The sequence below is a fragment of the Oxyura jamaicensis genome, chromosome 8 (genome assembly GCF_011077185.1).
Source record: "Oxyura jamaicensis isolate SHBP4307 breed ruddy duck chromosome 8, BPBGC_Ojam_1.0, whole genome shotgun sequence".
NCBI classification, from domain to species: domain Eukaryota; kingdom Metazoa; phylum Chordata; class Aves; order Anseriformes; family Anatidae; genus Oxyura; species Oxyura jamaicensis.
This window is the reverse complement of record NC_048900.1, coordinates 15,901,824-15,924,953: the sequence shown is the minus strand read 5'-3', so window position 1 is coordinate 15,924,953 and position 23,130 is coordinate 15,901,824. Positions and strand designations below refer to the sequence as shown.

The 23,130-nt window shown below is 41.1% G+C and overlaps 1 protein-coding gene and 2 long non-coding RNA genes across 3 annotated transcripts; all 3 read right to left on the bottom strand.

Annotated features, from left to right (window-relative positions):
• Positions 1-1,008: 1,008 nt before the first annotated feature.
• Positions 1,009-21,724, bottom strand: GTF2B (general transcription factor IIB). The gene is made up of 7 exons (XM_035332669.1): positions 21,595-21,724; positions 19,497-19,603; positions 10,460-10,593; positions 4,195-4,341; positions 3,929-4,058; positions 3,050-3,331; positions 1,009-1,497 (listed from the first exon to the last, which is right to left on the bottom strand). The coding sequence occupies exons 1-7, from the start codon at positions 21,609-21,611 to the stop codon at positions 1,364-1,366; spliced, it is 951 nt and encodes a 316-aa protein (XP_035188560.1). The 5' UTR covers positions 21,612-21,724; the 3' UTR covers positions 1,009-1,363.
• Positions 6,291-8,985, bottom strand: LOC118170439. Its single transcript, XR_004752717.1, has 2 exons — positions 8,814-8,985; positions 6,291-8,767 (listed from the first exon to the last, which is right to left on the bottom strand). It is a non-coding gene; the product is annotated as an uncharacterized LOC118170439 (long non-coding RNA).
• Positions 13,709-19,487, bottom strand: LOC118170438. The gene is made up of 2 exons (XR_004752716.1): positions 17,623-19,487; positions 13,709-15,906 (listed from the first exon to the last, which is right to left on the bottom strand). It is a non-coding gene; the product is annotated as an uncharacterized LOC118170438 (long non-coding RNA).
• Positions 21,725-23,130: the final 1,406 nt, after the last annotated feature.

Genomic DNA, 23,130 nt, shown 5'->3' with positions numbered 1-23,130 from the left:
CTCCCAACAACAGGAACACCATCTTTTACATCTGCACCAGTCATTTTTCATGACTGCAACCAACTGCCTCAGTGCTGTGTAACTGCACAGCCTTTGGGATTTAAGAAGAAACGGTGAGCTGCCCCGTTTCAGTAGTCTTGCTTGGCAGAACAGGATAAAACCAAACCACCAGGAAAACAGCGTGGGCTGTTGACAATTGGTGCTGTCAGCTTTGGACATAAAGCCCTCCCTCCGGATGGCTCGGGACCAGATGTGAAGCAAGCTGACCCCTCAGCTGTTCAGTCTGGAAATTAAAATGAATTTGCACCTGTGAGGCAAAATTAGTTCAGGAACCAGTAGACTCCCAGTTAAGGATATTTGTTGCTTTGCACACAAAAGGAACACTGTTAAGAGGCAGCTAGTTTTCAGAGCTATTACAGTTTGGGGAGGGCCGAACAACTTCTGGCCTTCGCTTCTTAGCATCTGGTGCATCATTTCACAAGAGTTAAGTGCTCAAGTAGAACACTACAGTGCCAAAAGCTTAACCACTGGCCAGCCAGACTGCAAGGCAAAAAGACATGTCAGAACACTGAACAGCAGTATCAGAAATATTTTTGATCTTCCTTTGTACAACACCACAAAGTTGCCAGGAATCCAACCAAAGCTAAGCCTGCTTTGTCATTACAAATTCAGAGAAGCAAAGCACTGAGACATCAGTTAAAATCAAGGAGAGGCTGTGCCAGGACGTGACTGATCTTTTCAACACCGGGTTGGAGACCTTCAGCAGCAGTCATGCAAATATTCAAACTGCTTTTCACCAACTCTTTGCACTCTGGGTTAAGTCTTCCATAAATTGTAGCTCGCTACAAATATTAAAAAGACTGCAGAGATTCAAAATTGTCAGGAAGGTGAGCCTCGTGACTATGTCTGTAAGCATCAAGCTAGCTCTGCCATTCCATGGACTGCATTCCAGTTCTCAGTATGCAGAACAGCACGTGCACGTCAACTTGCAGTGACATTCACAAGATGTAAGTGTTTTTGGAAAACAGTTTATTCAGGAATTACAGAATATTTTCAATTTTCCAAAATACATTTTACTAGATCCCTACAAAAGAAATCTAAGTAAGTACAACAATATGAAATTAAGTTTGTTGCAACAGTCATTAAATATTTACTTCCACTAATATATACATACAAAATGCCACACAACGAGCTTGTTTACCCTTGGAATGTGTGCTGCGTTCTGGCAGTATCCTCCAGTTCCACAACATGAAGACTCAATATTAACACTTTGTACATCCTTTATTATAGGCAAAAAAAAAAAAAAAATCAAAAGTTTTTCTTTTTTTTTTGTTAATAGAAATTAAAGGAGCCTTCAGCAATCTCACAGCTGTGGTAGCTTGTCTACTGGGGTATCGAACTTGAAGTCTGCTGGGAAGAGATCAGGAGCCCGAGGATAGATCAGCCTGTACGACTGTCTGATCGTAACATCAGCCACACCAGCAATATCACCAATTTCTAAGACAAAAAGCAGAAAAATGATTAACAGTTTTTATTTTGTTGCCATTTTTATTGAAGAAAACAGCGAACATCATTTACAACTAAGTGCTAGACATTTAGCTTTGTTCCTAACTCTCCCAAAAGCCTGGAAAAAACGTTTTAGCCATGGTGACTACTACTTTGCATATAACGAAGTTGCTTTTCTCATATACCGTCATTCAACTTATGTTATCCATCTTGGATTAAAATCAGTTTCAAATTGATATAGGGCCAAGAGACCAAAACTCATTAAAACCAGCTACTGCAAAATCTACATACACCCAGCAATACTCTAATAAACTGCTGTCAACATCAAGCTCTTCATTTTTGTGCTTTAATTAAATACAAGCAAAAGCAGCAGAAAACTTGGGTATGGGCAAAAAGCAGTACCGTCAGCTGAACATGAAATGCATTTACCTTAAAATGCAAGAACAAATACTTCACAAGTACAGAGCAAACTACTGTTTAACAGGCAAGGAAACACTGAGATGTAAAGGAACTTAAATTGATTCAAGATTTAACAACAGTTGGGACTTCAAACCTTGAAATGCCTGAAAGCCCCAGCATTGTCCCAGGACTCTGAAGGAGTATGAGGCATGTATGTATCAACTGCAGGCAGGTGTATTTTCATTTAACAAAGACTCTTAAGAGAATCAAATAGCTCAAGGTGAGCAAGGACAACGGCACAGTACTGCTTGGGTTCTAGATCATTCCCATGCCCAGGAAACTGCCAACACGATCAAAGTTGCAGGGACAGAACGAGCAGCACTTAATGCAGAACAGAGCACCACAACCCGACAGAAAAAGACTATTGCTTATCTAAAAGAATCTCTCCTCTGAAGGACTGCTAAATTTTTAACATCTCTGATCTGAACTGGACTAGCCAAAGTGACAGAGCTTCTGTCCATGCAACACACTGAGACCTAACAATCAAGGCAGCCATTGCTCCCTTCCCTCCCCACACGCTGCCCTCCCACGGGCCCAGTTCTGTCGCAACCCAGAGGCAGATCACTGCTGTTCTGAAGCTCAGGAACAGGCCCGAGCTCTCTGCTGGCTTTCTAAGGGCTACCCTACCAGAAGAGAATAATGCTGAGCTGATCTATGGCCAAGCTGTCCCGCAGTCTAGGTGATCTGGGGCTGCCAGAACGATTTGAGACTAGGAGTGTAAGCTAAGGCCACAGTACCAGTTACAACTGCCACCGAGTTTGCATTTGGAGTATTCTGGAGCAGCAGAATGTACACATGCAAACGTTAGCATGGGTGAAGTTAAAATTACGCTCATCTGAATATACTTACTGCTCTGCTGCATTTCAGAATCCAACTCCTAGTGCCAGCACATGAGTTCAGTTTCACTGAGCACAGCTCACCGTTCCATTTTTACTGGTGGCGCCGAAGAGACGTCCTGGTTTGGTCTCTGCCACACACCATTGCAACGCCAGCTTACCACTACCTCCAGTGACTTCACCCAAGTTCTACAGTAACCTTAAGTTCTCTTTCAAGCAGTAAGACATGGAATACAGTGAAGTTTTACCTTTTTGTGTCCTTTTCTCTGCAGAAGCTTGTGATGCCATATAAATCGCTGCAGCTGCTACAGAGATAGGGCTTCTCCCAGGAACCAAATCTAATTCCACGGCCTTACGGGCAATGTGTGTGGCTGCCATTTGTACTTGTTTGGGAAGACCCAGATTTGAACAGAATCTTGACATGAAGTCTCCAGTTGTAATCAGATCAACACTGGTTTCCAGAGCTTTCAAAATGAGTTTAAAACACCGGCCTATTTCCTTCTTTGAAATCCTGGACACTGCACATATTTCTAAACAAAGAGAAAAAATGAACTTCAGCTTGACAGCATTTTCTCCCCCGAAATATGCAAATTTAATTCTCTATGCAACACCACCACAAAGCAGGCCAATGTGATTATGGACACCAACACCAAACAAGCTTTGCATACGTATGAAACTTCAAAGATCACTTAAGTCAGTGCAAATTTTTCATGAGGAGCTAATAAATAGAGGTTGCTTAGTAAGGGAGATTTGATACTCAACGCCAGAGTTGTATACTCATCAGGAAAAGGATACACATACTTACTGCAGAGCTGTTGGTTCAAACTCAGTTGGAAAAGTCCCCACTGTCCTCAGATAAAGCAATATCTTAAATTTCACTGACACTCAGAATGACTCTCAGGTGCCAATTTTTAAATGCATTATCACCAAAAATCCCCTGTCTGAGAGCCTTATGAACATAGCAGTTTTTTTCCAGACTGCCTTGCTCCTCCCCAGACCCAAGTAAGGTGGACCATAGCTGAGAACAACCAATTCAGCGAAGTCCAGAAATGAGAAAATTAACTTCCTTCAGTAACAATAACTAGATACTTCACAGCAAAATTGAATCTGTATCACTGAAAGCTTACCTTTAAATGTTCTTGGAACACCCTCTTGCCTACAGGCTATGTAGAGACAAGCAGAAGCAATAGCGTCATTACTCCTTCCCTTCAGGCTCTTCTGCTCATACACTTGCTTGAATAAATTATTTGTTCGATCCTTCAAAGCAAGAAGACTAAATTTAATTAACTCTAGGCCATTTAATTAGCAGCAATATCAAAAATTCATGTGCTCATTATATTATGCTAACTAAGTCAATGCCAGAACAATTAAAGAAAGAGAGACATGAACTTACAACTATATTTCTAGGGAGGTTGATTCTGTCTGCCATGTTCGTAATTTCTTTAAAAGCGTTCATCATTGCACGATCAGAGCTACTCATAGTTCTACGATTCTGGTACTTTGAATTCCCAAATTCATCAAAACTTGCTGCACCTGTGCCCTGAAAAGAAAGATTTTATTGTCAATAAAACATAATCAATTTGCTCCTCATTTCAACAACAAACAAGTTCCAGCTTTGTAAATCCCAATTCATGGCATTAGGTTGGAACAATTGCACAAATACACATGACTGAAGTAAATACACATGACTGAAATAAATACACATGACTGAAATACATCATACAATTGAGCACCATGCCAACCATCATGCTCTGTACGCTGCACAAGTCTCAAATCATGTATTGATTTCCAAGGACCACCAATTATATAAGTATTTTTCTTTCCTAATGTAACAATGGCTTAAAATATGAGTAACGTGTAGCCAGTACGCGCATTTCAATACTCCCATCACCAACGCTGAGGTCCAAGATTCAGTTTTACGCAACCCGTATGTCGCTGGGCTGCATCTGCAGCATGGCAGACTGGCAATTGAGAAAATCAAAACTTTATGGCCAGCTGGAGACCACTTGTTATAATGTCAACTCAAATATGTTAGTGACAGCATGGGCCAAGAGAACATCCAAATCAATGACCAATTCAAAACTAATTTGAGGCTTTGCCTACAAGCAGTAGCAAGAGTTAGTTGTGGCAAATGTAAAAACCCATATATTCTGCCTTTACAGAACAACCAAAGGTTTTCTTAAAAGAAAAGCTTCAAGTCTTAGGAGAAGTAAAAGCCACAAACTCAAAACAAGGAGCTTCAAAACAAGGTTCCAACAGGCATTGTCTTGTACCGTATAACTGATGGTGCAAATTGCGAACTTCTAAAAGTTCCCAACATTACCCAACTAAGAGGGTTTAAAATGTTTTAGGTGTTCAATTAGTTACCATGCTGAAATATGCCTTTAACAAATAAAGCCATGTCAGATTAGCAATGGCCGATAATGACAACGTGGCCTGTAAATTCAGGGGAGCAATCTCTGTAATTATACCACACCCTGGCACCACGTTACTCCCCTGAGCTGCCCAGGCAGAGCCAGAGCACTAATTTCTTCTTTCCCAACCCAAGTTCTCTGGAGCTGCTGCTCTGTTTTAAAGCAGCCTCTAGTTCTACCCTCTCTCCTTGTATCTGCATATAATGTACATTCTTTGGCTGACACTAACAATGCTCCCTCCTTACCATTCGCTTACACTGTTCCACTTCGCTATACCGAGGACTCCAGCTACATCCCATTCTCAACGAGCTCAGCGGATCCCTCTGTTATCAAGACCCACATCTCTGGTGCACACATACTTCGGTACTGCTGTGGAAAGCTAGGGCTCCAGCTAAGAAACCTCTCTCAAGTTTCCCTACAGGTTAGCCCCTTGAACAGGCCTTCTATGACAGCTGTTAGATCTTGGCATTTTTTCTACTCCTTCAAACATCCTTGCCAACGAAAGAACCAGAGAAACAATCCTGGCACCAACATAGCAGAGGGAGCTCTGAAGACAATCTTACTTCCCTGACTGGATGAATACCTCCACCTACCCAAAGGTTCCCAGGAAGGTTTAAAGGTAAACAATGAGCACAAAGAGGGCACAACAGCCGTCAGTCCTGTTCAGGCCTTTAAAGAGCTTTACAAACGCATCTGCAGCACTAGCCCTTTCTTTTAGAGCCCGTGCCAGGACAACATTCCTTGGCCCAAAACACGTCTCTGGTCAAAAGACTCGTTCCTGGTCATCACTCGCATCCCTGCTGCCTGCGATGTTCCCTGCAACATTCATGTGCATCACAGCCTCCTGGCCTATTGCTATGCAGAAATACCTACTGGAATGGCATTTGCTCAAAATCTCGCAAATAAGAGAGTAATGGCCACAGCCAAAGGTCCCCTGTCCCTGCTTATTCAGACCTCACACCAGGTAACCCTTTCCCAGGAAGCAGCACTCAGTTCTCGTGCCATGAAGTATCCCCTGTCACCACAGGGACTCTCACCAGTCCACCACACAGCACATGAAATATATATGTATTTCTAATGTTCTTGTTAACCTCCCCATTTTTAACTTTCTGTCTGGTTACCTTTTCCTCTGAACGTCTGCTTACACGTACCAAACCACCAGTGCAGCCACATGCAAGTACTGTTAGCCAGAGGACTTCACCCTGACTGCCTCAACACTTCCCAAGAGCGATCCCCAATACAGCTCACAACTATAAAAGGGTTGGAAAATACTCTTCCATTTCAACTGCTGAAGTTAAACCACAGCAATTCTCCCTGCATTTGCTATTTAAATGCATCATCTACTTTCCTTCTGAATCCTTCAATTGAGGGACAATACTTTGTTGGCTTCAGCTCCTCACAACCATGTTAGGAGTCCCTTCCCCTACGCGGGCAAAACCAGAACCCATCCAGTTTTAACTGAAATCCAAGAGGCTTTAAGAATTAGGCATCTTTTGGCTGTGTCCTTTATAAGACGTCTCCTCATACCTCAGCAAGAAAGGTGTCAAAGTCAGGAGTTCCAACTTTTGGCTTTCAAACAGAGCCAAAACCTTCATGCGCTATTTTTCTGTCCTGAAAACAGCCTCAAAAGACAGCTAGAGTCAAAAATCAGCTCAGTAAACAGCAGTGATCTCCGGAGACGCTCAATGGAGGTTAGGTTAACAGCGCTGGCATCCAACAGCTTTGCAGCCTAGTATATCCCCTTTAAGAGCAGAAAGGAGAAATATCTCCAGCATCACCGACTTGAGGCTATCCACAGCACCAAGGAATGCACTCGTATCAGGCAGTCTGCTTGCCCAGTACACCCAGCTCATTATACAGTCTGGAGGTAACCATGGATCCTTTCTTCTTTCACATTCATCAGCCCTTGATATCTTGCCACTGCTTATCAATACGGCACTTTGATATCCAGGCCACGCCGTCTGACAACACCCAGCTTCCTTTCAGAGGCACCTGATCAAAGGATAGGAATTCTATACTAAGAGAACGCATTAGTTTCCTGTTCAGCCAACCTAAATTCTCTTGTAGCTGCAGTCACTACAAAAAGGACTGAATTAACAACAAAGCATGACAAAAGACAACTTCTCCCACAAGATCTGTAGCAAAACTGCAAGTTTTCTTTTTAGACTCAGAGAAAAGAGGCTGATGAACGTAAGCTGCTTGCTCAGTTATTTCTCTTGAATTTTGTATGGAGATTTTAGAAATAACCATGATATCCTGGCAATCGAGTCACAACACCAGACCTCACCACGTCTCCAATTGATCTGCATTGTCATCAAATCAATCGCAGCACATTGCTTCAGAGGCATACAGTAGTGACAATACCCTAAAGATCTGTCTGAAGAATGCCAGCCACTTCCACCACAGCCAGCTATGCTATTCATCCTCCTCTTCACAGACAAATTAATCTTTCTTCCAGCACAGGCTTTTGCTACTTCAGACAGATGGGTCCCATAAGTACTAAAACCAATTAGGAATTAATCCATTTGTATGGGCAGAACAGCCTCTCTCCTGCTGCTAGCAGACACAGACCACGCTCTCCCAGCAGAAAGGAGTCCCAGAGCAGGACCTCCTGGCTCCAAAGAGGAAGGACTGGCAAACCATTTTGAGAAGCAGAACTGATCCCCTTCTTTTACTATTTCAAGTTCCATTGTAACTGGCAAGTGGTTCGGACTCTGTTTTCCCCTATATCCTCCAAAGTTTGCAATGGATGTGGTTTGTTACATGCTATGAAAATAATGAATCCCCTTCGCTTCTGGCTTTTCCACAACACAGGTTTTATTTCTGCTGCTGTTGTTTTGTTCGCTTGTTTTGACGATTCCATTGCCAACAGCTCTAGCCCAAGCAGACAGAAATAACTGTTTCCTGCCCCGTGTGAAAGGCTAAAGGGATTTCAGAAACACACATCTGGAGTCCACTCCAAGCCATTCTAGGAATTGTTGTTAACTGAGAAAACAGAATCTCATCCTGCTTCGTTGTCTGGAATTCCTGAAGGCTGTCCTTTCTTCTTTTGGATAGCACTTACCTTCCTCTTGATCACACCAATTTAATTGCTTGGCCACTCTACACATTCAGGTCAATTCTCACACCAGACTAGTGCTGGCACAGACTCCAGAAGGCTGCTTTAAAAGTGTGCTACTTGCTTGGTTCAGTTATTTTTGCTGCAAAATTCACTCTTCCTGCACTGACAGAAATCTTCTTCAGTATCTTCTGATAAACTATCCTCTTCCTTCCAAATAACTGATGAAAAAGGCAGCTCCTGATACAAAGTTCACATCAGCGAGCTCACATTCCAGAGGCCGTGGTTCAGTGGCAACACAAAGACAGGAACTCTCGTCCAGAACATATCCTGGCTTGTCACAGACAATTTCCTGTAGAAAACAACGTCTCTTCTTTGGTTCCTCCCCTTGTAAATGAAATACCCACAGCAGGACAGATTGTACCCCGAAATTCTCCATGGCAGTTCTAGGGCTTGGACATTTTCACTCATGGTTCTCATAGGTTGTATCATGCCTTTGACAGTCCTGCACACCAGCTTCACTAAATTGCACTCTGCTACTGCTAGTTTAGTCACATCTGTCTTGGGGTGTTCTGGTTTAACAACAAAGCTGTTTCATTCATTCAATCTTCATCTCTGATTATTTTTATTTTTCATTGAAAAACAAACTTTCACAGGTATTTCTCTAGGTCTTTAATTCTCTCATTGGGGCTGCTATCATTGTTACTCTAAATAAGAATGAAAACCCCAAGAGGGAGGAGGGTTAACAGCTCAAGTCATGGTTCAGCCAGATGTGAATGCTCTCTAGTGGAAACATTTGTCTTCTCCAAGATGCAGGTTCTGAGAAGGTCATCCTACCTACCGAACCAAACCAGGTTCCCAGAAACAAACCCTGTATTTGCACAGTCCCAAAAATAAGACAACCCCGTGTGAACAGGAGCAAACTGGCCCTTCCTCTGCCTGTCTATAAAGGCGCATTTCTGATCTTTACCATAGCTCACCAAATCTATGACAGAAATCCAAGCCCTGAGGATTATAATCTTTCTGGATCTATTAAGGAACCATTAAAACTCCAATAACTGCTTTTCCCATTAGGATTCATTGAAAAGAGGACTAATATTCATAAAGGTGCTAATGACTCTCTCTGAGCACCCACCTGACTGCTGCTGGAGTGGTCAATGCGTATATTTATTGCACAGTTATCTAATTCTTTCTAGGACCGTAGGAAATTCAGTCAGTTACTAGAAGATTAACCCAAACTTTGCACAGTTTTAAGAAACTAACTGTATTTCTTTGGTAATCATTAAATATTAAAGGTTCCCAATTAATGGCTGGAGACCACCTCTCTAACATGTTTGAGTATCTACAAAATTGCCACTTTCTTAAAAATAAATGGAAATACTCTACTAAGAACAGGCTATAATTGCATATGCTCATTTCATTAAGTTATTGTGAAAGACATCAGATGACATCTGTAAAGATCAGACAGCAAGAAACATTCAAGAAATGCACAAATATGAATTTGCAACTTGCAGTAGGAAATATAACAAAGTACAACAATGAAAGCTTATCTGGGTCACTATTTCATTAAGGGGAGTGTATTTGTGCTATTAATCTTGCTCTCTCTTTCTCATGGGAAACAGTAGGATAAGGCTGTATCACAAAACAGCAAGCCAAACATGCACTGAATACCTTCTTCTGCAGCTGTTATGCCACAGAAAATTATACATTTAGTGCTTTAATATAATATTAACTGAGAGAGAAGGCACAACATGCACGTAGCTCTCAAGGTCTCATCCAATACAGATTTTATTACAAAAAAGGTAGCTCGACTTGGCCATTGAGACCTCAAAACTATGTATCTGTTAATTCACAATTACCTCAAATCCACAAAGTATTAGAATGCTAAGTCACAGTATTTGTTGTTTTGTTGGTTGTAATTAAACATTACATCAGCTCTTCTATTTATAGCAGCATATCAAGGGGTGGCAACCAACACCCCAGCACTTTAAACTCTTGAAGTGTTCTGCCCCTTCCTGCAACCAGCCAGAGACAGCCCCAGCTACACACCACTGAAATGCGAGAGTCCCGTTTAGACAAAACACCTTTTTAAGTACGTTCTCTGAATAGTTTCGGTATGGACATACAAACACATACTTGACATTAAAATGTTCAAGCTCAGTAAAATTTTGTATTTTAAATTTTACCTTGCCAATCATTGTACTCAAGTCACCATCACTCAACAAAGGATTCTGGGTATCTCCAACTCGAGATGGGTCTTTTGTTGCTTTGTCATTGCTGAAAGTTCTCCACTCTGACCCAACGTCTATGACCCGATCACCTGAGATGACAGAAAGCAATAGGTTGCATTAATGTATTATTTTGAAACATCCCATGAAACATTAAGTTAGACATCTGAGCCCTCAGTTATAAAAATGCAGCCTTTGTCATTTGCAATCAGAACAGTAACTTGCAGGACACTGTACCAAAATGTTTAGGCTTTCCAAGTTAAGTAGAAGGCAATAGAAAAAAATATGCAACAGGAGCTGTGTAGAAAATTTAATATCTAGAGAGATGCATCCAGAACACCAGGAGTTACGGCCATCCTTAAAGAATACCATAGGTTATCTTCAATACAAGTAAGAATCAAGACCTTGATTTCCAGCTGCAGCTCATGGTTGCCTATGGACATCCTCAGCGCTTACACAAGTAAGTTATCTTACATTTTCCATGTGATACAAGTGCTTGTGAATTATCAGGCACAATGTCATCAAGCTGTAGCAGATCAGTTCTGTGCATGAGCTCCAAGTCCTTGGTACTCCAAAATGTATATGCCACCTTCTAACCCATAGTAACAACATTTTGCAGCTCAATTTTGTTCATTAAGGGAGTTCTGACCCTGTCCAGCTCCACTTCATTTATGATACTTGACAGAATCAACTCAAAATACATACACACAACCCTTTCTTAAGCTCAAACTACCCCTGGATTTGTATCTGGAAGAGTTTAAACACAAATTCAGGGCAAGGAGAAAAAGCACTAAACCCCCAGTCTCTGAACGAACGAAAACTTTCCTTGGAGTCCTCTCGAATTCATCTAAACATTCTTAGCAGCAGCTATTCAGATTGAAAAATATCTCCAATCAACACACTGATACTGGAAAAAAAAAATCACAGTGATACAAATTTTAAAATAATAATAATAATAATCCTGTTGGCAGTGAAGTTCATTCTATCCACAGGTCTGGTAAAACCTGTATCTCAAAGGTGGGGTCTCCAGAGCAACATTACAATACTACAGAATTTTTAGGAATGCATGTACAGAAAAGTACTAACAGAACACTTTATTGGGGTTTTGCAGTAAAACAGATTACAGCTCTGTGGAGGAGAGGTTATCAGCGGAAACTTCAATGTAATTGTCACCTCTGCTTTGCTAAACCTGAGGGAAAATTCACTTCCTTCATTGACGTTTAAGTGTGTCGTGAAGGGAATGTTTGCAAGAAATAAATAGTATTGACAGCAAGAAAAATTTCTGGTATGAAGTCCAAATATGAAACCACAAAGGCTGGTTTAACCTAGCGAAAACATAAGCGGTCAGACAAAAGAACTCTCCACCAAACAATGATAATGTAAGACATGAAGTGGGGAAAAAAATGCAAGAGCAATGGACAGAGTGGTGCAACTCCTAAGTTATTTGTGGAAAAAGAAATATCTAATCTGAATCTGAGGAACTTTATTCTTAACAAAAGATGATGAGAGGAGTATGTTTGAAATTGAAAGGTGTGCCTGAACCGTAAAAAGGTGCGACTGAACCATAAAAAACCACCACAGACTAAAAAGAATAAATTCAGATTAAAAGTGTTTGTCCACCATAACCACAGCTATGCTCCAACTTCATCTATTTAATGCTCTAATGAAGACCAAGAAAGGTTGTGGAAATACCAAAAGCTAGAAGATCAAGAGGTTAGCAAGGAGGCACAGATCCATTCTTTCCACCACGAAGGTCTCTGCCTTGCAAGGTTAAATTAGCAGACGGCATGCTGCTCTGGCTCCCGGACTCTCTGTAAATATTTGATTCAGTAATGCTCCTTCTATGGCCTAGCAGTAACTTCACTTTAAGACAACCCCCCAATACTGTTTACAGCATCTAAAAAAAGCAAAATGTACTTAAAATTCTGGCATGGTATAAATAGAACACTGAGTACAGAGCAATGATGTAATATTTTTTCCACACAAGTGGGAATGACCTAAATGACTCACTCAAGGAGCTGCCTCTTGTGAGTTATGAACCATTCCTGCTCTAACAAAAAAGTGTTATATCACTGCCTGCTTTGGCAAACACATTACAAACAGAGGATTGAGACTACTATTTCAGAGTGAGAAAAGATTAAGCAGAACAAATCGCTGGGTACAAAGCATGTGTGAGGATGAGGTATGCAAATACCTTTACTTTGCCAAGACATCTAATATTGCAGAAAAATGCTTTTCCTGTATATTCTGTTTTACTTAAAATATACAGAGATCCTAGCAATTGCATTCCACCTTTCAGAAGGCTTCTATAAAAGTGTGACACAAGCTAGAAATACCAACAAAAATGCAACAAATACGCCAAACATTTCCACAGATGGAAAACACATTCAACTACAAGCAACTAATTATCCAATTCCACACGCACAAAAAAAAAACACGGCATTCACTATTTTTAACTTTTCAAAAAATAAAATCCACTTGGGAACTGTCCTGTTAGTATAGATGCACTTAAGGCCCACCTTTAAGTGACAGAAACAAAACCTTAATTTACTAAAGTCAGTCTTACAAGAAGTAGTGCAGAAGAGCAGTGTTCAGAGAATGAGCTTTACACACTGCTCACTAAGCTGTCATTTCAAGCTCTGAGCTGGATTTCCTGGGTCATACCCTACTGACTGGCTGTCCCAAAGCACCCGGAAAATTGGTCTGGAGTGGCAAACACCAGAGTAACAAAAGCTCCCAAGAAGCACATCTGAATTCCCCCCTTACTATTATATGGGTTTTGGCAACTGTATCCAGCTACGATTAAGGATGGGAGTGGTTGCATATTCCCTTCACTGCTTCCTTCTGATGCAGTCTTTTTGAACAGAAATAAAATTCACTGAATATGGTGATATTAGGAATATCTTTTCTTAATTTTCAACAAAGAGATGAGTTCACCCCTTCCTCCCCTGAAGGGACAAGAACACAGCATACAGGACCAAATCCTTGTGGAAACCCATCTCCAGACTAACAGCATGAAGCATCTTTACGAACACGAGTTTTTCTTCACCACCCCATCTCATTTCATTTTGTATGCCATTCTTCCAGTCTAGAGATACTCTTTAAAATACAGTCTGGTTGACTAACATGTGAATCATACTGGAAATACAGCAACCTTCAGTGACTGCAGTTACCCACCATTGAAAAAAAATCAGTAAAACACAAAACTGCTGTTAGAAGAGAAGACTTCAGCCCAAAGTTACTTTTCTTCATAACTGCCAAATGCAACAAGCAGGTATGACAGAAGTGCAAGAGTAAACTCAGGCCAGTATCAAAAATGTAAATGTCATTTTGAACAGATTTTAATAATTACTTTTAAAAGTCTACACATCACAAATTATGTTTGTTTCCTTCCTCCCCCAAAAGAAAGTGCTTTATCACAGGAAAGCGTTTTCACTTGACAAGCTCTGACTCACAATTACATATTTTTAGATAAATAATACAAGCTATTTTAGTATCACACTCCACTCATGATACACGTGTATTTTATAACAAATAATACAAAATGCAAGTAGAGAATATAAATAAAGCTGCAATCTGAAGATGCTTAATCAAAACAAGTGGGATGAAATTCAAGCCTCAAATGTCATCCTCCATATTCAGCCTTGAAACAGTTCTGAGAAGTACGCCTTAAGTCTTTTTAAGAGGACTATAACATTAGCTGTACATTAAATCAAGTTACACACACTAACAATTAGTATTTTAATCTTAAATACAGTATCACATTTATTTGCACTTTAAAGTACCAGAATACCCACACCATTTGAACAGAATGTTTGTTTCATTCTTACAATTAGTTACGGAATCTGCTGCCATCTAGTGAACACATATGGAAACACATTTTACAATGTTAAATTTAAAAATACGTAAGAATAATAATTAATTTCTATCAGCTCCTTAATAAGGAAAGTACTGACATGCTGAGACAGTACAATGAAAAACTTAGGTGGCAGACTACAAGCCAAGGAGAATTGCGAAGACTTTCTATAGTGCCAAGAGACTTGTGAACAGGTTTGTGGAAACTTACCCTGCTTCCAGCAGAAACACAGCTGAAATGGGTTAGACTTAAGACAAACTATTTGAAATGCATACTGCTAAAGGGTAACGCACGGCTATTTTGGTAATACAAATTGCCTATGTAAATTAGGCATCCATGAATACCCATGCATTCAACTACTCAGAATTTCTGCAAGTAAAGGCATACTTTATAATGAGCTTTCCTGTGGATGCAAAGCAGTTTACTTGCAAGCACAAACTTGTCAAACACTTTTTAGTGCTCTGGACACCAAGCGCAAAAGCAGTAACCAGATGCTAACATAGCATCCATAGCTAAATGTTTTTGACTGTTCATTTGTTAAATCTTAAATTAAGATCTTCATTTTTAAATGTTAACAATACTTACAGAGAGAGGTAACCAAAAAAACACAGATACGAAAAAAATTGTCACCATTTTGAGGTATAAAGATATCAGAATAGCCCTAAGTGCCCTCTACTGGACCCAAGTCAGAAGTACTTAAGTGCCTTCACTTACAGGTTGCTCAAAAAATGTAATAAATAAATAGTTATTTGGTTTATTTTAAAAAAGAAGCACCTATGTACAGATGCAATCAATCTTATCTCTGACGACAGGCATCATAACATTCTGGCAGAGTAACTGGTCAGGCCACCAGACTATCATGAAACCCATTTCATCCTGTACTATGAAGAAAAAGTATCTGTGGTAAAGTTAAATCTTACCTATACCATGCAGACTACACCCACATTTAAGACACACCATTTAGATCTCAAACGCTTCACCAACATTAGCCATCCAATAATGTGTCAACTTTATAATAGCATTACCTCTCTGACCAAAAGCTGTTGAACGTTTTTCGCCAAAACTCACTAAGCATTCATGCCCGCACAGGAGATGGAACAAACATCTGAATACAGGTCACAACCCGATTCAAACCTTTAACAAGTTGCTATGCATCCAAAGACTCCCATCAGGCGAAAACAGGCTTCAACTTTTTTTTTTTTAATTATTTTTTTTAAATTAAGGTTATCCAGGAAGACTCCATACTTGAGCTTGCTGTTCTCCAAGCCATACCTGCCTACTGAAGCAGAAGGAGCTAACAAGTTCAAGAAAAATTTACACTGCTCACAGCTGCAACTCCTGGACACTTTGACACAGCAGTTTAAGGGAAGTCTTCAGAAGTACTCCTGCCTAGCCAAGACGCTACGCAGCTGTACAGTCTAACAGACTTAATCACCCTCTGACAGTCAGCTCATCACTTCCCTGCAGCAAGACAAGTCAGCGCTTTGTATTCCACTTCTGCTTTCTTCCACCCCTTCTGGTGTCAGCTGACTTCCAGCCTTTTTACTGCCTAAAAGGTAGCAAGCAAAATATTTACCTGCCAAGGAAGAGGATTTACTAGTCTATTAGCCTGTGTTCTTGAACAAAAGTCTCCCCCTCCCCCACAGTCTACCTGAAGAATGACATAGGGTCAGCATTTCTAAATTAACACAGAGCTATGTATTCCTCCAAAGCCTAAGTAAGAACTGTGTTCCTGAGATGTCGAGCCAGCACATTAACAATTACTGTACAGCGTACCCCAGATTGATTTGAGAAATTTAATGAAACACAAGATACACAACATCAAATAATCTAGGAAACACCCTTGTCACAATTCGAAATATATAAACAGCACAGATAATTGCAACGTAAGTCTCTGATGGATTTTCATGGAAAAAAAAAAAAGGCATCTAATGGGGGAAGTTAGCAAGTTCAAAACAGTTACCAGGAAAAGACAGAACACATGCTTTATCAGAAAAAGGCTGCAGTAAGAAGCTAATGAAAGTTTTTCATAGACAGAAACTATATTTCGAAGCCACAATAAAACAACCATCTGCTTCAGTTAAAATGTTCTTAAAATATTTGATTAACACTGCACAGTGAAGCAGCACTGTTTATTTAGAACAAGTGAAAATTACTGTGCAAAGAAGAAGCACCATACTGGATTTAACTTAAATTTTCACTCTCATTAAGACACTAAGACCACCTAATGAGTACAAAACAACATCAGGTAAAAATCTCTGTCAAAAATCCCTTCCAAGGGCAGCATTTCCAATATACAGCTCTAAGGAATGGCGTTCAACTATTGGGGGTGGGGGGAAAGCGAAGATCAGCTCCTACTTCTCCTATCCTCCTGCCCAACCTTTTCCAGCTGCTTCAGTCCTCCCTTTCAGCTACATACCCTATAAATGCGACCTCAAGCATAACACTAGTAGTACTGATTTCACCTTACACTCCCGGAACAGGCAGTTTTCAAACTTTGGAATCAATGTCCCAGCTATTTTAACCACTGACACACTGTTTTAAATAACAACAATCCAACTTTTTCCTCAATTACGTGAAATTTTAGTGTCTTGCCACAGCAAGCAAGAAAAACATCAAGCGGAAACACATTTAGTTTAGTTGAAGATTCTTTGACCTCATTTTCACCCAACCTGTACGGTTTGGGTGAAATCAGTCAAGTCACATACTACATGCTTTATGGCAGTAGAACATGTACAGATGCAGTATTTACCCTTCTGCCATACCAGTACACTGGCAGCACTCCTCAGGCACCAAAACCAAAGTATTTTTAAGTGAAACTGGAACATTTCTTTGAACACAGAATACATCAAATCTTGCCATTTTTTAACCTTTCTAATGGATCCCCTCCAGCAATCTCCCCAACTTCGAACCCACCTCCATCCAAACATGGCAGACCTAACTCCCATCAGCTACACACCCTGACCAGAAGTCTGAAGAAATCAGAACACAAATACGTGACTTCACTGTGTAGGAACAGGAAGTGAAATCACAACTCTCTTAAGGGGAACCTGCAACAAAGATATAGAAGCTTTACCATTCTGAAACTAAATTTTGTCTTCAACTTTACATATCCTAAAAAACATCCCTGTGCCATGAATCTCAAGAAAAACAGGCATCAACAATAGGAGCTGTTCTTCTCCCTCACTGAATTTCCTAACAAACCAAAAAAAGAAACGTGCAATGTTCACACCTCTGTTTGGTCATGCACTCTTCAATTATTTACCTTCATCCTATTTAATTAGTTTTCCAAACTAGCTGCTAGATACACTGGCTCATGAATTGGACATATGCAGGACGACTAAATTACTCAAGGATGGAAAACAAAATGAGAGCAATCAACACAACAGAAGTAAATGTTAAAACATTTTAATTATGAATCCATAGAAAGACCTGCTTAAAAAAAACCTCCATGCTTAAACACACATTTTTACCCTACCAGTAATGTTAGCTCTAAAGAAGACTAAGTTCAGTTTAAACACATTTTGAAAATTCCACTTAGTGAAAGCCTAGTCTAAGGGTTTTGCTCAAAAATACCGACCATTTCAACTAAGAAAAGCTGCACAGCTACTGAATCAGAAGAGACCAAAGAGTACATCTCTAAAGCAAGAAAACCTTGTGACTAGGTATCAAGAGAATACATGAAAGCAAGGTTTCTCACAAATTTCAAAGTTCCTGAAAAAGAAATATAACAACAGGCAAGCAAAACCTTTCCCTCTTCTTCTAAAGCGAGTATTATCTTAGAAGTTACAAACTAATCAAGATGGACTTCTAAACTTCGGTTCAACTTCCAGAGCAGCTGTGCCAAGAGCTGAGCACAGACCAAATTATTGCAAACAACAGAATAGGAATCTGACACCATGTTTTAACAGGAAACATTGCTGTGGATATTTGCATTTTCTAACAGCAGATTTATCACGGTTCATACATTTTCATGAGAATTTATGCAATCTAAGCCTTCTTTAATAATGCAAGTAACAGTGCTTTTTTTTCAGCCTTTTATATGGGTTCATCATTTTAAATAAAACTGGTACCAAAGTTAAAGTATTTAACAACCATTTTAATAACATATATGGAAGTTTGTTTTCTGCATGAAGAAAAATGCATATTTTAGTCACCTAAGTTAGTGCTGTTTGTTGCAACTTATTAAGCCTTTAGCTTCAAGCTAGAAGCTGTACAAGAACTTACTTCATTACAGGAGTAGAACCAGTATAAACTCATTACTGTCCAGAAGAAAGGGTTATGATGCTATCAGAAGTTTTTCATACTACTGAATTGATTGAATGTTGATTATTGAACACACACCCTCAAAAACAGAGTATTTTCTTTTGGTCACTGCATGTCTAAAAAAACTTAATAGACATAAATGAAGTTTAAAGAATGAACGTAACACAAGCACAAACAGCTTTCCCACGAAGAGAGATGCATAAAAATGAATATACAATATATGACAAAATTTTCTGTCATTTAAATAAAGACAACGCCTAAAAAGCCTTTCATTTTAAATATGCATTACACTTATAAATACAGTTTAGCCTGTGAACGTTGCTGCCACATGAACTAAGTAAAAGAGATCAGCAAAATTCCAGAGAAAAACTGGATATTTACTTTACTATAGCATTATAAGCCTTTGGAGAAGTAATTAACAAAAACAAGCAAGGATATAAAGAATCATCCTTCAGGGTACAAGATAACCTATAAACAGAGATATTTTTTTTTTTTATAAGCAAGGTATTTCACTAAGAGCTTTGATTACAGTTCTTTTACTCCTTTACTTCCCTATCTGAAATAGCAGTCGTGATTAAAGACCAAATACTGGACTAGACAGCACAATATTCTAGCTCAATATTGCAAAACACTTCAAGTTTTCACTCTTTAAAGCTAGTGTTTTTTCCCCCAGTATGCAAGTTACCAGAAGATGGACTATTCAAAATAGTAAGCTTTTAGTCAGCAGAATATCATAAAAGGAAACATTTAGGAATCAAGAAAAAAAAAAAATCTTTTAATACTGAAGTTATACACCATTCTTGTGGAAAAAACAGAACTATGTGCAAAATTTAAGTTACATGGTATGTCACAGAAACATGAATACCTACTTACCTACTACCAGCCCACACTCAGAACAAATCATATCACCAGCTCTGTAATCCTCTACCAAAATGGAGTCCGGATGGTTTGGACAAGTCACTCGTGGAAGTACATCCAAACTAAGGAAAAAAAAAGTATTAATTCTTAATCATGTTTAATCAAGCAGGTTGCATATCCAAAGTATGAGTTCCTTACCGAAAAAGAATGATTTAGTAATACTGGATTTATTGTGTTTTGAATGATTATTAACCCAAACACCTGAACTTCACTTTTTATTCAAAGGCCGTAGCACTACATTTGACAGTCAAGAGTTCAGGTCACCTTAAATTCCAGAATTTTTGCAACGAAACTCATATCAGAAACATAAAATGCCTCCAATTAGAGGATCAAAAACTTAAACACAAACATGATTAAGTGTAGTATAACTCACAGTCTACCACTGAATTAAGGTCCCCAGGAAGTCAGTGGTGATTGCTTCATTCTAAATGAATGTTCCTACTCATTCTTATCAGACCAATATTATTTATCAGGCCCTCTAATCAGCAAGTAATGCACATACACAACTTCTTTAAAAAAAAAAAAAAAAGAATACATGAATCTGCCCTTGTTTTTTCAAATATTTGAAGAAAACCACCCATTTTAAATAAGACTAAAACTAGATTTTGCAAATTAAGCAAACCATTGCGAGATCTTCATGGAAAAACCATCAGCTCATGAAAGGGACTGCACGAAAACAGATTCTGAGAACAGGGAACTGTCTCTTGCACAGCCATGCATATTCAAGAGCTACAGCAGATATAAAAATGTTCCCATAAAACATTATCGTTATTTAATCCATGTATAAACACAACAATTTTAGTTACTGGCTAGAGCAGTGACCAACTGTTCCTAGTCAAATGCTTTAACAGTAAATGGCTCGTTCAAACTAGTAGCGACTCCTCAGTAATTCCATAAGAAACGTTTCCTTACAGAACTAGAATCTTCTCTGCTTCCAGGTGTAATCGTTTACAATTACGTCCAACAAAGCCATTCTCCTTGAGCTGAAAACACTGGATCCAGAGAGTGATCGCAAAAAAAAAATCTCACAGGTGCTTGCCAACCTAAACATGATTGCGTCACAAAATGTCCACTCATCTTTTAAACTGGAGAAAATGTCCTATTAAAAAGTTTAATTAATCTGAGTTTCCCCCCTTCCCACTAGCTCATTACTTCAGCCTAATCTGTATACAGCCCCACGCTTTCATGTTTTAGGTATTTGTGATGTGTCCAGAAGAGAAAAACAACGCTCTAACATGTCAACCCAAGGGCTCTTTAGAAAACTTCAGCCAAAACTGAAAACCAACGGCAGCATTAATATTAAAAACCTGCAGAAAGAACGTGTTCGTGCAGGCCGTTCCGATGTAAATTGCGCTCGAAGCAGACACCAAACCTGCCCGAACCACCTCGCTGCTCCTCTCCCAGCCGGCAGGTTCACAAAGCTGTTGACAAAGCGCCGTGCCCAGCACCTGGCGCTCGGCGTTATGCAAAGTAACAGCGACACGCTAACAGGGAGAAGAAAACCTACGAAGCTTCAGTAAGCACCAACAGCGTTGCGTTGAGGAGTCGCCTTCACAAACTGCTGCCCAAAAGGATCTTCTTCTGTGCAAGCGGTAACTGGGTTATCGGGAGACACGGAGGCGCAGGGCCGGGGGCCGAGGAGCCGCTCAGCACGGGGCCCCCGCACCGCGCCGAGGGCGGCAGGGAGCGCCGCCGCCTCCAGGGGCCGGCTCCCGGCGAGACGCGGCCTAGCCCCGCTCCTGGCCCAGGAGGGCAGCGGCGGGCCCGCAGGGAGACCGGCACCGGGCGAGGCCTGGGCCCGGTCACCGGGAGCCCCTGGCAGGGCACCGCTCCCCCCCCTCCGGCACCCCAGGGCCAAGGCCGCGGAAGCCCGGCCGGCTGCCAGCCGGAGCGGCCCCGAGCCGCGGGAGGGGCAGGGCCGGGGCCGGCCCCGCAGCTCCTCGGCTGAGCGGGGCGTTGCGGCCATTTTGTGGCGCGGGGCGCGGAGACGTGGCGGAGCGGCCCCCCCGCCCCAGGGCCCCGTCCGCGCGGCTCCCCCCGCCCCGCCGCTCACCGGCTGGTGGACGCCATGTCGCCCTCCCGGCCGCGGCGGCTGCGTGGAGTCGGGCGGCCGCGCAGCGCTGCCCCTTATATAGCGTCGCCGGGGGGCGGGGCCAGGCAGCTCGCTACGGGCCGCGCCAGGGCACACACCGCGCCGGGCCGCGTGCGGGGGGGGGGGGGGGGCGGACAGGGCCGCGGGGGCCCTGGGGGGGCTGGGGGGGTGCTGAGGCAGCGGGGTGGGCCCGGGGGTTGCCACCGGGGCAGGGCTGCACCGTGCGCTGCGACAGCAGCTAGGGCCCGGTGCCCTTCCTCCTCCATACGTAACAATAGAAGCGAATAGGGCAGGAAGGTGGAGGGCTTCTGAAAATGCCTTAACCGGGTTAGCGCCGCCAGCTCCAGCCCTGCCTCTCTCCCGTCAGACACCGAGGCCTGCTCACACCACGGAGGAGCTCTAACAGGAATATTTTCCCCTAGGGTAGAGCAAAGAAGGAAATGCAGCAAGGCTGAAGAGTCCTGCTACTACTGCTATTCACATTCACACAACTTCAGAGCACACTTCTGCTTAGGGCTCTATGCATTTGCCCTAAAATCCTGTGACAAAGGAGTCAGAGGAAGAACCTTCACTTAGCCCTAAAAAGAGCTCTATGCTTGATGGGAGAGGCAAAATTTTGAACGCAGTCTTCAGGAAGTAACTTATAAATTAAAGACCTGATACAACTCTGAAATCAGTTTAATGCAGAGGAAGAACAGAGACCCCAAACAACAACTGCACCCAAAAACACACTTTCAGTTTTTGTTTTAAGAATGGACAACATGTTTATCTTTTGAACAATGCTGCTATGCCGGAGTGCAGTGTAGTATGCACACACTGATTCTAGTTTGAACTTGCCAACAGCCTCCTTTTACTTCAGATAAACAAACAAAAGCTTTAGGATAAAAAAAAAGCTGAACTAATAGAAGATACAGACAGATAAAGTTTACTTCTTCCCATTTACAATGACCCTTTTCACTAATACTCAACAAAACCAAAAGATGAAATAATACTCAAAGTGTTTGTTTTTGGTTGTTTCTACCCCATCTACCCTGATGAATACAACTTCCTATATTACATTTTCCTATAGCTTCCAAAATTTGTGTGTAGGTGTCTGCAACAGATGTGCCACATCAGCACTATCAGTCCCATCAAGCTTTCAAGGTTTGTCCTGTTCTTTGAAAAAGGGCTTCTGCTGACAGCCACTGTCAACAGCGGGTCCCTCCTAACCCTATTCTCATTAACGAGAATTGAAAGAGTTCAATTTCCAGTACAGAAAAACAATCATTTTTAGAACTGTCGCAAAAAATACAATAGATCATATCTCAGCACTTCTTTATTTCCTGTCTGCAGCAATTTTTCAAGTGCTTTGTCCCCAGGCAGCCAAAAAAAGCGGTTGATGTGGCAGATCAGAACAGCACTATTCACAGTCTCAGACTGTTTTCATAGCTTATGGAGAGTTCACCTTGCTATCCCCAGCTGTTTCTGTTGTTTCTCATCACTGTAGTCACAACAATA

Bases quoted from the DNA above. Each gene is read 5' to 3' on its own strand.
- GTF2B (XM_035332669.1), bottom strand. The intron at 4,059-4,194 runs GTAAGTTCATGT...CTTGCTTTGAAG, and splicing joins ACCTCCCTAGAAATATAGTT to GATCGAACAAATAATTTATT. The intron at 1,498-3,049 runs GTAAAACTTCAC...TTTTTGTCTTAG, and splicing joins AGAGAAAAGGACACAAAAAG to AAATTGGTGATATTGCTGGT.